At 39.0% G+C, this 15,181-nt stretch overlaps 1 protein-coding gene across 5 annotated transcripts in view; it reads right to left on the reverse strand.

The window, feature by feature from the left end:
• Nucleotides 1-6,557: 6,557 nt before the first annotated feature.
• ANKIB1 (ankyrin repeat and IBR domain containing 1) overlaps nucleotides 6,558-15,181 on the reverse strand; it is a 156,444-nt gene continuing 147,820 nt past the window's right edge. For 3 of the 5 annotated variants that reach the window (XM_082631662.1, XM_082631658.1, XM_082631659.1), the window contains 3 exons: nucleotides 12,404-12,518; nucleotides 10,084-10,217; nucleotides 6,558-9,728 (listed from right to left, as the gene is read on the reverse strand). In XM_082631662.1, the coding sequence (XP_082487788.1) occupies nucleotides 8,988-9,728; nucleotides 10,084-10,217; nucleotides 12,404-12,518 (990 nt within the window). In that variant the 3' untranslated portion in view covers nucleotides 6,558-8,987. The remainder of the gene's footprint in view (nucleotides 9,729-10,083; nucleotides 10,218-12,403; nucleotides 12,519-15,181) is intronic. The other 2 variants (XM_082631660.1, XM_082631661.1) reach the window with 2 other exon arrangements.

Here is a 15,181-nt window from a genome sequence, read left to right on the forward strand (position 1 = left end):
GCATTCAGTAAATGTTAGCTGTAGCTGTTATATATTTTTAGTTCCACTGTCACATCGCAAAACTTTCTGGCGGACATTTCTGATTTTTATAAATTCAAAAGGTGAGCTACATAACTACATACTTACAAACATTTGTAAGATGCTCATAACTTTGTGGAAGTTTTCCAGGCACTATTTAAAGCTGTAAGCAACATCCCTCTACATGAATAAAATTGATTACAGAAACCTATATTCACTCCATCCTCTTCTCTTGATTTGGACATTTGGTGGGAATATTTTGGCATCTGACATTTTTTAAGAGTAAGAGAAACTATAAAGAATACTGCCTTTCTCTTGGATTCCAGAGTCAGACTGGAGAAGTAAATTCTATCTTGAGAGATCTCTTTGTTTCTATCTCAAACTATCTGTGTGCTCCAAGGGGAGCCTTTTGGGTCTGAACCACTTCAGTGTCTGGCAGGAAGATAAGAAGGGGCCATTTCCAGCATGGATGAATTGTGCAGGGGGGAGGATGGGGAAATTAGATGAACTCTTCTGGTCTCTCTAGTATTCATCATAGAGCTTTATTTCAAAATTTAACTGAACGTACAGATCTCAAGTAAGACATATGGACTTAAGTACAAACAATATAGTCACATACATCTACGACTTTTTGATTACATATTTCAGATTAGCCATATCTCCACTATTTTAGTAGAGTTTCTTTATTGTGTTTATGATCTCTTATTACTACCAGTAAAATCCTGAAGATGGGCGTAACCTCTGAGATGTGAGCAGGTGGAAGAGAAAGGGACTTTTCAGCCACCCAGCAAAAAATCTAGGAGGACCCTCTAAAGCTCCTGGGTCAGGATATCTTAAAAACATCACCATCTGTACATACACCTGCCAAAGTCATGGTGAATTAATTCCATACAAGAAAGCAAATTCAGCTGGGAAGCTTGAGATTTTGCATATTCTTTTGGCATCAAGACAACCTTCCTGCATATAATAGGGACACACTGGCCAATTTATTTCTCCATTGAAGTTTCTGCCATCCCCACACCACATTAGGCATTTCTCTTGTCTCAGCAATGCTCCCAACCACACACAGCCCACTGTGAGTCTATTGTATGTGCCATCATATAGCAGTGGTGACTTGATTAAAAGAAATTCTACTGCTTCTATGACAACCTTTTGATTTCTGCATTTAGTAAGGACTCTGAGCAAGACATACCTTTTACAGTCAGCCTATCAAATGAGTAGATTACTTTGTTCTCAGTGACAGAAGTTCACCTTTTGAGAAGAGAGTCCACGATTTGAAAATCTGTCAGGAGTGGTCCCAAATCCAGTGATGGGTAGCACATCTGTAAATCAACCCAAGATGTCCATAATGGGGCAATGGAAACTTAAAGAAAAAGAATCCATAGAAAAATTTAGGTTATACTTTCTATAATGCTCACAAATCCTGGGCCTATAATTTACTTTTAACTTTTCTTATCCCAAATGGGTATTCCCTCATCCAGCTTTAGGCATGGTTTGCTGAGCAAACCTATCTATACACAAGTGGACCCTAGTGAAACTACTCATGTTAAAGGCTAGTAAGCAGTTAGCCATGGCCTTTTTAAAATCAGTGCCACTTTGCACTCATAGGTTCAAAGAATATCAATGGCAAAATGCTGTGGCATATGTTTGACATTACTATCAAGACGAATGTTGGCAGTTTCAGTATCTTTTGCTTAATCAAATTCCTTGAAACAGATCAATCAACTGCTGAAGATGTTGTCAATGGTTTCCAAGTCGTAGCACTATTGACAGCTTGTAATGCACTAAGATAACATTTGATTTATCTGACTGTTGCTCTAAAGCAAGGGTCAGCAAACATACGACACACACAAAATTTAGCCTGCTATCATTTCATTTCTTAAATTTTGTTTTGAAGTAATTACAGATTCACAGTACGTTGCAAAGATAATTCAGAGAGGCCATGTGTACTCTTTACCCAGTTCCCCCCAATGGTTCTCTCTTACATAATGTACGATATCAAAACCAGGCAACTGACATTGGGCACAATATGTATGTATAGTTGTCATTTTATCACATGTAAATTCATGTAACCCCCATTGTAACCAAGATACAGACTGTTGCATCACCATAAAAATGTCCCTTTTTCTACCCCTTTATAGCCACACACATACACCTCTCTTCCCCCCAACATCCCTAACTCCTGATAACCACTAATTTGTTTCCATCACTATTACTGTCATTAAAAAATGTTAAATGGATGAAATCATACAGTACGTGACATTTTGAGATTGGATTTTTTTCACTCAGCATAATGCCCTTGAGATCTATCCAAGTCGTTGGAAGTTGTGTCACTAGTTCACTCCCTTTTATTGCTGAGTAGTATTCCATTGCATGGATATATCACAGTTAATCATTCCCTTACTACAGGACATTTTGGTAGATTCCAGTTTTGGGCATAAAGCTGCTATGAACAACTGTGTGGTTTTTGTGGACCTAAATTTTCACTTCTCTGTGATAAATGTCTAGGAGTGCAAATGCTCGGTCATATGGTTAGTGTATGCTTAGTTTTTAAAGAAAGTACTCAACTATCTTCCACGGTGGCTGTATCAATTTACATTCCCACAGGCAGTGTATGAGTGACCCAGCTTCTCTGCAACCTTGGCAGTATTTGGTGTTGATGCTACTAATTATTTTAGCCATCCCGATAGGCGTGTGGTGTCTTGCTGTGATTTAAATTTGTATTTCCTAATGGATAGTGATGATAAACAACTTTTCATGTGCTTATTTGTTTGCCATACATCCTCTTTGGTGAAATGTTTCTTCATGTCTTTTGTCCATTTTATACTGGATTGTCTGTCTTTTGTTTAGTTTTGAGAGTTCTTTATATATTCTAGATATGTGGTTTGCAAACACTTCCTCCCAGTCTGTAGCTTGTCTTTTCACCTTCTTCATTAGGTCTTCTGCAGAACAAACTTAAAATTTTGATGACGTCCAATTTATCAATTGTTTTTTTATGGATCATGCTTTTGGTATCAAGCGTATTTTTTCTTTTCCAAAATAGTTTTAGCTGTTTTAGTTCCTTTGCCTTTCCATATTTTTAGAATATTTCCAAATTTTAGAATTATCTATAGCTATAAGAAAATGTTGCTGGGATTTGGTAAAGTTGCTGCCAAGCAATTGAACCAAACCCAGGCATTCTGTGAACTGAGACACCCCCCACCTCCCACTAAGCCAGTGGCTTTGCTTTAGGCAGTGAAGATATATACAAAATATCCCTCAAAGGTAGCTACTAATTTTTCATGTAGAATTAAGATACTTGCTGCTACAGTCAGGCTAGCTGTGATCTCTAATATACCATTTGTTTGACTTGCAAGGCCTGTTGGGCCCATGCTGATTCTCCAATGCCAGGTGACCCACCCTGAAGTGGAGATGTCACATCAGTGAGTCCCAAGGCCTCCATGGGTCAGGCATTCAGTTTCAAGAAGAGCCTAGGAGCCAGTTAATAGCTGCCTTTCTCCAAAATGGTGTACTAGGTGGCTGCGTCAGGCAGGTGGCAATGTTGTGCTGGGAAATGGCTTGAATACTTGGGCTGCCACCAAGCCTTCAACACAAGGAATGATTTTACTTTCTCCTCTTGGAATTCTACATTGTTTCTGTTGGACCACCAGATAGGGGACAAAGAGGCAGAATGCGGAGTGATTTATGCTCCACTCTCACCTCTCTACATGTAGCAGTCCCTAAATGGGAGATTACCCACCGATAATTATGAGACAGGTAACTGTGGGCACATAATCGTCAATTCCATTAAACATTCAGATTTGGGAGCTGCATTATATTCAATCAGCCAAAGGGTCCCACCCACAAGGGAAGCCTCCTTTCCCCTCTATGGAGTGTGTCCAAATTCCTTTCTCCCGGCTGAATAGTCTAAATTGCGTGAGTCGGGAGCTACATACAGCAGGTGGCAAAAGAATGCCAGATCACCTTGTCCCTCAGCCGAGAGGGTAAGGAGCCCAAGAGATGGGGGAGGCAGGTCTGTGGGGAGTACACTTAATTGTTGGCCTGTTCTCCCCACTTAGCCCCTCGCTCCAGGGCCAGCGCCTAAACACTGGTGCAAATACCTCTCCTACAACAGTGGTGACACATGTCAACATGCAGAGAACAGGGCCCACGGGCTTCTTTCTTCCCCACATACACTTCCGCAATTACCTGGAGTCCTCGGCACCTTCTGTCCGTCCTGCACCCAGCGCTTCATCCTCACATCCTCACTGCCGTCGGGGGTCAGGGGTCATGGGCCAGGGCGTAAGGGTAGCCTGATCTGCACTTGTGGGCAAGGCTTTGCAGTCACTTTTGCATTTGAACAGTGCTGGACTGCTTGTAGCCCAACCACATTAACTCCTCATGTTTTTGGTCCACTCAAAGTTCTCAAAGAGCAAGGTTCTTATTGCTGATGATATTTAGTTCACATTTGGAGGCTCCCTGATTCAGCAGCCACAGCCATACTGCCTTTCAGGTAGGGCCACAAGAATTGCTGTTTTGTCATGAAAACTTTCCTTCCTGTCTGCCTGCAGGAGTTAGCAACAATCAAGGCACCATTCCAACAGGACAGCTTGTTTCAACCCTACTTCTTTTCGTTAAGCCTGTAAACATTAGCTCAACTCCTGTTCAGTAAAAGGTAGGACAGCGGGAACCCTTATCCTTCCCCCACCTCTTAGCTATCTCTTGAGTGAGAGCATTCACTACCAGATTCCAGGGAGTCTTATATTCCCAAACCTGGCCCAACGGTTCCTCTTCTAGAAAATCATGTCTCTTTCAGCATTCCATTCCTCGCTGCCAAAATAGTCAGGTCTGGGATTTGATTTTATCCAGTAAGTTAGCCTGTTAGTTTCGTGGATGCTGACAGAAGACACAAGACCCTGGGTCAGAGGCAAAGGCCTTCATCACTCAGGGCACAGCATGCAGAATGAATGTCAGCATACTTGTGCCAGTTCCTCAAGTCCCCAGTTCCACAGGGGCAACACAATGGGCCTAGATGAATGCCAAGTGTGCAGGGGGTTTCTGTCACAGCCGCGGAACAGAGTGTGAGGACTCAAACGCGTTGACAGCAAGCCTGCTCCTTGTCCTCAAGCTTAGTAGCTACATAAATCCTGAGAAGTGGTCCAGGCAAAACTCTTGTCAGGCCTTGCAGTCTTGGCACCCTGAGCAAGCACATAAGAAGCCCAGGAGAACTGGACTGTCTCATCTAATAACTATCCTTCTCTATATTGTATTTTCTTCACTCCTTCATGAATATCTCTCTCACCCTGTCTGTAAACTGATGCCTCGTTCAGGCTAGGCCATTATGCAACGGCTGGCTAAGAGATGATATATAGCCTGATCAGGAATATTTTCAAATTACAGTTTTAAAGACAGAAGAAGAAGAATTTCTTCAAAAGTTTGGCCACCACTCAGTTTGTCAGCCACCTGTCAGTCCTAAGTGCAACAGAGAACTAAATTTAGGAAACTTTTCTGGTCCATCTTTCTTTACGAAGTACGACTACTCCCAGTTCCTAAAATAATGACAGTGATGTAATAATCTAGAAAGAGGCACTTACATCTTTCTAGAAAGAAATCTATTCTAGAGAGAAGGGGATAATGACTGACAAGGCAATAACATACTGTTGCTAAGGTGATGACCTAGGAACTATGCCCATAGTCCAGGGCTGAGATACTACTACTCAGCCCAAGAGCCAAGCACATGAACACTTCTCCTATGGAGTTTTTGTTTCAGCCTTAAAAAAAAGAAAAAAAAAACCCCCCAAATTTGTATTATCATGAAATATTTAGATTCCAAGATTTTACTCTTTAGTGATTTACTAACTATAACTTTTAAAATTATGACCAAACTTCAATAAGTCTCAGATTTTAATTCATAATAGATAAGCAACAATATTTGAGGACTAAAAAGGGAAGAAAAATGAGATCAGTGGCTGCAATAAACATGCATATGGACACTGGAGCTAAGCTTGAGATCCACACAACGAAAGGCACAAATAAGACTATGACTCTTGGTGGTTACCACGGGCACATCCTGTGAAGCACCAGCCGGTGGCCTGGAACTTGTGCCCGTGCACATTGAAGTACAGATGCCGAGGGCTGTTGTAATAACTCAGATGGGAAAGAATAACAAAATGATTAAGAAGCAGGCATTTCTATTCATATGGCATAAGAAATTTTCCTATCCTAAGCAATTTCACAAAATATCTTAAAATTCTATTTTTCTGTATGTTTCTATTAGAGATTTCAAGGAAAAATCACACTTTTCTTCTGAAATCTACAGTGATCAAAAATAATGATTGTTGAAGTCACAGCGTTTTAACGCATTGTCATGCAATGTTTTGGACTTATCTCTGGGGTATAAAGTGCTCAGTAAGTGGGCTAGTGTAAAAAATATTAGGAATTAATCTATTACCTGTAAGAATCAAATCAATCCCATCATACTGGAGGGAATTTAACTTGAAAAAGATCAGCTTCCTGACTTGGTTAAACAAAGTCTATAATGTAATGAGACAAAAGTGAAGTAGTTTAAGTAATAAATGTTTAATCAAAGAATTTTACATATTATTTATTAACAGCATTCATTTGGCTAAACATCTACACGTTTGTAGAATCCTACTGTATATAAAGTGGGAATGTATCAAGTATAGACTATGAAAGTGCAAATAACAAGTCAAGGTTAGAGTAATTTTTTTTTTTACATTATAAAATTAACTTGTTTACAAAATAGGCTTTGCCAAACTTTGTGAATTGTAAAGTCAATGACTATGTTTTTAAAATATGTACCAAGGAAATACAAACTGGATAATGATCGTTTTCATGCTCAGGAGAGAACACCACAGAAACACAGGGTACTGCACAAGTGAGAGGAACCAGAACCCACGGCTATACTGTCTGCACACAGGGCACTCTTTCTCACCTTACTGCAGCTTTGTAAGGCGCCTCAATGTGATACAAAGACTCCTTCTATTGAAAAATTACAACTTGAGCTAAAAACTGATTGGTGTTGATATTTTCAATCCAAAATAAATTTGTAAAAAAATCCTTTAATGGACTATTTCAGTTTAATATACAGTAATACACTGCAGATAAACGTAATATTTTCCCCAACTAATTTTAAAAGGGGTTGATATCAGTGTTTCTGATAATTGGGGATGTAAAAACTAATGTGGACTTTTGATATCCATGGCATAGGAGCAATTCCCACACAGTTTACCCTAAGGGAAGAGGGGAATATTAAATACTCTAATATAATGTCTGAGCCATATGGTTTAAAGTACAAGAAAATTTCAAAAGCGGGGTTTGGGGAAAAAAAGTAATCGAAAACCACAATTACAACTCATGTGGATATCAATACTAATATAACCTTTTACCCAGCCCAGGACTTGCCTGTACAAACTTGGTACTGAAATTTTGGTATCTGTAGATTTCTGATAAGAATCTGGCAAAACATTAAATGGAGTATTACGTATCTATTTTGCTTATGTTACTCTAGTTTTGATAATATGTAAGTAAAACAGCCATTCCAACAGTTTATTCTAGTTTTAATTACACACTGTACCATTGTATCTTAATTACAACTAGGACCAGTATTTTCTTCACAGTAAGACACTGATAACTAGGAAGTTGATTTTTTTCAACACTAAACAGTAATCACACAGCAAATGAGTATTGTGCAATACAACAAACACGTCAGCATTTGCGATTTAGGCAAACAAACTGATTGAACATTTAGTTGTTATATTTACTGTAAAGGCAAGGCCATGGGTGGTTTTATGGAGGTCTTTGCAATTCACACAGCATAGTTACTTCGGAAGAGACACTGAAATCTGAATTACTTACTTAACTGGCAACTATCCATTTAGGTTAGGCAAAGGCACGGTAACATGTTGCGCAGGATGTTTTATTGAGTTTTTTAATAATTGTGGGATTTACTATAACTCATGAAAACTCCACTTTTTTTCTATTTTATAAAACACTTCCCATTAAAAGTAATTGCACCCATTAGTAATTAGAATGCACTGTAAAATTGTGAAAACAAAGAACTATGATTGCACTTCCAATAAAGTGTCTCTTAAAATACAGCACCGCTGTTGCTAATCAACTGTACTTTAATATTAAAATAAACTGTATTTAACAGCAGCATTAGATTTAGTTAACTTAAGCTACAGGCTACATTTATTTAAATGCAGTCTCCATGGCAACAAAAGCCCATTAAATTCTGGAATATCATTGCTACCAAGTGGCACCTTTTACTTCTGAGAAGGCTGAGACTGCTCTGGAGCCCTCCAGGACACTGCACACCTGAACGCCTTGTTAGCGCACGAGTCAGAGTTTGGCACAAGTGGACTATAAATAGACATGAAAAGAGATCTTTGATTCATGTGAAAATTAAAATGAATTTCACTGTGGTAGATGCTGCACTAAAGAGAAGCCTTGGATACCTCAATTCACACTGCTCAGACAAAAAGGAAGAAAGAAAATTACGGAAGAGCACAAAGAGATTGAGGAATGAAATGTTATTAGATCTGTCCAAAATAACTTCTAAAATGAAGAAAACTTTTATTCTTTTAAAAAGGAAAAACCACCCAAGGATTGGAGAGTAAGCCTTTAATTTAAATGTTCAATTTAAGTATTGCTGACCTTAGGCTAAACAGAGGACAGCATTTTCTTAAAATGTGGAATCTAACCTATTTATTTCATTTGTGTTTCTCTCTCCCACTCTTCTGTTCATCAGCAAAAAGGGAAAAAGCTATCCAATTAAATACAAAAGAAATTCCCTGTAAGGTTAAAATCAGAAATGAAGCCACCATTCAAGGGAACTCCTCTGTATTTAATTCTAATGTCAGTGGTTTATAATTAGTTGGAATTAAGTGGATCAAATCTCTATAAAGCATATTCCACTAGCATACCATCTGTACCTGCAATTCATTTAGAGCCCCGAGGTGTGCAGCTCACACTAAATGTACTTGTTCAGGCCAGTCACTTGAGGTTTGAGGTGTTTGACTTGAAACATCAGAACCATCCCCCTTGTTGGCTGCCTCATTACCACTGTCGCCAGCTTGAGATGCTGTTTCCCCAGCCAGAATGTTTCCTTCCAAAGGATTTTCTTCTTCTATTTGGGCTCCTCTACCTTCACTGACCACAGCATCTTCAAACACTGAATCTTCTGGCGGCATCAGTTCCACATCCCTCACACCTTCTGACTCATCTTTGACACAGGGGAGCTGGGAATCTGCACTGATTTCTGTAGCTGCTGGAGGAATCAGGGCGATACTCTGAGGGTTCATGTCATGAAACCAAGCCATAATATTGCCAAGAAGATTGTCATTGATGTTGGCGTCCTGGCCAGCTGAGTCAGGGTCACTGGATGAGGGATAGAATTCACTTCTCACCTCACTGAGAGGGTGTGAACTCAGGGTGTCAGTTGAAAATGGGTCACTTTCTGCTCCTAGTCTCATGAGGCTGTTACCAAGTTCCAACAGCTCAGAACTGCTCAATGCAGCCCGAGGGCTATCTGTGTTCCTGGGGACCGAGTCCAGCCTGGAAGGTAAAGAGGTGCCTATCGCTCCTAATGATGCTTCATTACTGAGAAAGTCTCTATTTTCTTCATTGATGGCTAGCCCAGATTCTTGCAGAGATAACTGTATTGCAAGAAGTATATTGGGATCGTCTTCATCCAAGGAACTCAGAGCCTGAGGCAACAGAAAGTAAAATTACTTTAAAATTTAAAAGGAAAAATGATTGAACCCAGTGAGGTCTACCACTGTTCTTTTACCAAACAGATAATTAATAGTATCTCTATTTATACAGAAGAATTATCTGACCTACTCAAATCTTATTTTAATTTTCTCCTTGTGGATGCTAAAGGGAAAAAAAATTACTTAAGGTAAATCTGAAATAGAAGAATCTTTCCCTGTAGTACATCTCTGAAGCAAAGATTTTAGAATGGGAGGAAGAAAAAGGAAAGCAATAGAAGTAAAAATAGGAAGCCAGGCTAAACAGAGAAAGAGCAAAAGCAGGGGCAACAAGGCTGCCCAGAAAGGCTACCTGAAGAGAGTCCTGGTTCTCAGAGTGACTGGCGGGGGTGTAGTCGTGCAGGGAAGAGCTGTGCAGTGCGCTCATAGACGCAGAACTTACCACGGAGGTGCCAGGCCTGTGGCCACCGCCACCTTCCGGGATATCTGTTTCAAAGCAAGTGGTGCCAGAGATAATTTAGTCACACAAGATCTCATACATCTTTTTATTTAAATTGATGATTTCTCTTTGAGTGCTGGTGAAAACCTGTGTTCACAAGTTCACTTAATCTTTCAGAGATTTCTCATCCGTATTTCTCTCATCATGAACAGCAATATATATCTAACACTATTACTTCAAATCCATGATCGTTCTTCATATTTTTGCTTGCATTATAAATGGTTCTATTCACAAATACAAGTGCTACCAAGTGCTCTTTTTTTTCCCCTTAAGCAATAAGAAAGATGTTTTAGTTTTCAGAGTTCTTAAAACTACAGAAGGACTTCCCTGGTGGCTCAGTGGTTATCCGCCTGCCAACGCAGGGGACACGGTTTTGATCCCTGGTCTGGGAAAATCCTACGTGCCGCAGAGCAACTAAGCCCGTGTGCCACAACTACTGAGCCTGAGAGCCACAACTACCGAGCCCGCGAGCCACAACTACTGAGCCCGCGTGCCTAGAGCCCGTGCTCCGCAACAAGAGAAGCCACTGCAATGAGAAGCCCGTGCACCGCAAGAAGGAGTAGCCCCATCTTGAGGCCTGTCGATCCTGATTTATTAAAGATGATCTGCTGACACCATAGTTTGAAGATTTTCAATTAATAATTTAATATTTAAAGCTGATAATTAATATAATTTATCTTTAACATCAGAAATTTTAAAAAATGTTGATAGGAGAACTGAGGCTAGGAGAAAAATATTTCATGAACACAATAACAGTAATCAACAGCTACAATTTATTGAGTGCTCAATAGGTGCTAATAGTACTTAAGGGTTTTACACTTATTATCTCATTTAATGCTCACAATAAGCCCACAAAATGATACTATTATTATTGCTTTAAAAAAAAATTATTTATTTATTTATTTAATTGGCTGCCTCAGGTCTTAGTTGCGGCACCCAGGCTCTCTAGTTGTGGCACATCGGCTCTACAGTGTGCAGGCTTAGTTGCCCCGAGGCATGTGGGATCTTAGTTCCCCGACTAGGGATCAAACCTATGTCCCCTGCATTGGAAGGTAGATTCTTAACCACTGGTCCACCAGGGAGGTTCCTATTATTGCTTCTTTAGAATGAGGAGACCAAAGCTTGGGGAGGGTAAGTGACTTGACTAAAGTTTCACACCGATACGCAGCAGGGCTGGGGTCATGAACTCAGGTCTGCCTGACTCCACAGCCCATGTTCTTTTTTTCCTCCCCCTCCAGTCAAGGTTTTACTGGGGCCCCCGCTGCAGCAGGAGGGGGTGAGAACAAACAACAGGTTCCCTTGCTTGCTCACTCCCCAAGGGGAGGCGAGCTTGTTCCTATATATGGTGGGAGGGTAGGGGTGTGTCCAGTGGTGGGTGTGGGGTGGTGGCTTAGGTGTTTTGCCCACCCCTCTGGGGGTGTTGAGTGCAGGCGGCATGCGCGCTACCCTGCCTTTGCTCCCAACACCCTGTTTTTGCTCCCCGCTATTCAGAAGTGGCAGTTGAGTTTTTTGGTCTTTTATATCTTTTTGTCCATAATTTGTCCCAACTGCACATGCACGCAGTTATTTTTAGTCCCATATAGTTTCTTTGTATTTTGTTGCTCAGAGAGAGGTGTGTCCAGGTGCAAGCATTGCAGCACTTCAGCAAAGGGTCCCAGGTCCCAGCCTGTCTCATTTTTAGTGCTTTTTTTTTGCCACCCATGTATCTTTCTGGTGAAATTGATGCTGGCTAAGGGGACAGCTAGGGCATCTTAGTTCTCTCCACATGATCTCTCCATACTATCTCTCCACATTGGCTACTTTGGGCTTCCTCATAGCATTCTGGCTTGGTCCCAAATGTAAGTGTTCCAGATGAAGAGAGAAAGAAAGGCAGAAACTGTATCCTTTTTGTGACCTAGCCTCAGAAGTCACACAGCATCTTTTTGACTGTACTTGATGTACAAGGTCAGAGTCCATGTGAGAAGTTATGGGATAAAGGACACACAGGGAAGCCATTAACTGCACAGCCCATGTTCTTAATCACCCTGGTTTTCTGTATCCTGTGACATTAGAAGCATCTGCATGTTGACTGTATATCTAAATTACAAACTGTTCCACAAATATTTAGATTAGCCACTTTTAAGAATAAATGCAAGAGAACTAAGATTAAAACAAACCCAACTCAAGAACTCACCTAAAGTGCTTTCACTTGGCTCATCAGGGTCTGGAGGATTACTAAGCATACTGTGCACATCTCCTCGACGGCGTTGTTGTCTGTGCCTCCTCCGATACTGAAATTCAGCATATTCCTGCATAAACCAAAGGTTATAAAATACAGGAGAGCATGCAAATTTTTAAATGCAAATAAAACAAATACACTTTTTCTAGGAAAAAAATGTGTGATTTTATATACATATTATAAAATCACTTGGCTTTAGAAAAAGAAACTGCAGGTATTGCCATGCCAAGGAAACAGAAATGGTAAAATGGAAAAAGAAAAAATTTTTAATAGCCATTATAATTGTCTGGATAAATTGGGAATACTTGCAAGCTCCAATGCTAGATCATAACTGAGCCTTATTTCATATGCCTGGGTCTTGTTATCTAATATTATAACTAATACCAGAATGATTTTACTAATAAAAGTTAGGCCCTCTCTGGAGGTCTGGTTTTAAAAAAAATGACTGTGATATATGCAACAGAAAATAAAAGAAAAAGACTAAATAAAGAAAAGCACTAACAGTTAAGTGCTTGTTAGATTGTTGGATTCTGTATTCTTTGGGACTACTACATACCATACTCACATCAAAGAATAATATGAGGTTACCTTTAAAATAAGATGTTACTTGGCTTCCTTCCTATATTAGTTAATACGTGGGGTTATCTACAACCCAGGCAGGGGGGAGTGTTTTCTATTTAGCATACGGGAAGAACACAGATTTGGGCAGATGTCCCTGAGTTTATTTTACATTTATGATAATAGTTTAAAGTGGGTTTGCTATCACCAGAGGCAGAATCTGGGCCTACCTGCTATTATCTGCATACAAATGTACTTCTCCAGATTTTAGCAACAGAGGAGACTAGAAGACAGGCCAGTGTGCATGACACCAGCATAAAAAGGCTAATTTTGAGAATCGTTATAGACTCTTTCAGTGATAAACAGTAAAATACTCAGGTTTATGATTATCTGGTTACTCTAGAATATTCAATATGCTTATGTTGTGAAAGTAACTGGAATAAATGAAAATAAGTTTTAAAACCCCAGTAAAACTTTTACATCATACAACTCTGGTTAAATTTATTCAAACTCCTTCAGCTATGTAAGCAATTGGACCCTAATTAAAGAATGGAAGGCATTCTACCAGGTTAGAAACAAATGAACGTAAGATACTACAAGTGCCCAGAGAGATTATTCAGGTTCTTTAAATTTACTGCTGAGCTGGGGTATCATTTCCTCTTTTCCTGGAGGCCCATGATCCAAAACTGGATGACTGTTAATGTGTCATCATGGTTCACTGGACCACTGAGGACTACCATGTTTCTCAGACAAACATGGCAAGAAAACATTATTCCAGTTAAGATTTATCTTAGGGAGAATTTGTTTACTTTGTACACTTGGTGATGGTACGAAGTTACTCTGAATTAAATAAACTATTTCTGACCATAGAATATACATATCTCCAATTGAAGAAAACTAAATGGTTAAAAAAACCTGTAAAAGAAACTTGTTATATTTATAATTATTCTGATAAAAAACTCAAATGGCATTCTCTCACCATGCAACAGGCTTTAAAAAAATTGTTTTCATAAAATTAAACTTATCTGAAAATTTCCATGGATTCCTAAGATCTTCAAGTAAGCATATGAAAAGGCTTTAGTTGGGATACTCCAAATGGTTTGAGAGTGTTAAGGTTATAGAGAAGAGTGAGAAGTTCTAGGATTTATAGGGAAAAAAGCTTCCAGGAGGTTTTTTTTTTTTTTTTTTGTAAATAATAATAGCCACCATTTATTGAGCACCAATTTTGTTAGTAACTTAAACAGATGCTTTAATCCTTCCAGAACTTCCATGGGGTAGATATCACCATCCACATTTTAAAGATGAGAAATTAAGGAAGACACAGCCTAAGTAGACCTTAAGTTATAGGGCTAGACCTCAAATTCTGGTGTCTCTTAGACTTTTCGATCATGCTGTTTCCTCTGGGCTCCAATGCCATTAAAGTGGCACAAAACAAATACTGATGCTTGTCAATGACTCACTCAATTTAGTTTAAAAAGAATAAGATGTAATTAACTTTAATGAAAAATATAAATTCAACCTAAAAGTCTACTGAAGTTGGGCAACATTTTTTTCAGAATCCATATGAAGGCAAAGAGCTAATTTTTATAGATATAATTTTGGCAGATACTTGATAGTCACACACATGCAGAATTTTAAAGGTTCATACTGTGTGGTAATTCTTTAGATCTGCAATAAGGTTTACATAAAAGCTTGGTATTCAATGTACCAAAGACTTTAAAGAATAGAAAACTGAAAGTGAATTAAATTATCCTTGTAAAATTTATTAACTCATAAAAAATAAATTTAAGAAAAATGTTATTTATAATTTCAGTTTTCAATCCCAAGAGAACAAGAGCTCAATAATTTTATTTATAAGTATTCACATGTGAGGTAAAAAGCCTGCCTATATTTTTACAAAATGAAATGGTGTCAGTCATATTAGCAGACCCTCAATATTCAAGAGAAATATTTTGAAATTACTAAAGTTATTATCAGAGCCAGAAGCCACAAGATGATGCATACATGACTGTGAATATACTGGTAAAGGTTTTATTTTTGCTAAACTGTGTTTCTACCTTGAAATACTGAAATCTTTGTATTCTTTTTTTGATAACTGAAGCTTGTTTATTCCTCCTTCTGGTGGAAGTTTCCCATACTATTCCCCAAAACTGAAATTATACGATTACTTAGAAA

This window comes from Mesoplodon mirus (genome assembly GCF_964341445.2).
Source record: "Mesoplodon mirus genome assembly, chromosome: 9".
In the NCBI taxonomy this organism is placed as follows: domain Eukaryota; kingdom Metazoa; phylum Chordata; class Mammalia; order Artiodactyla; family Ziphiidae; genus Mesoplodon; species Mesoplodon mirus.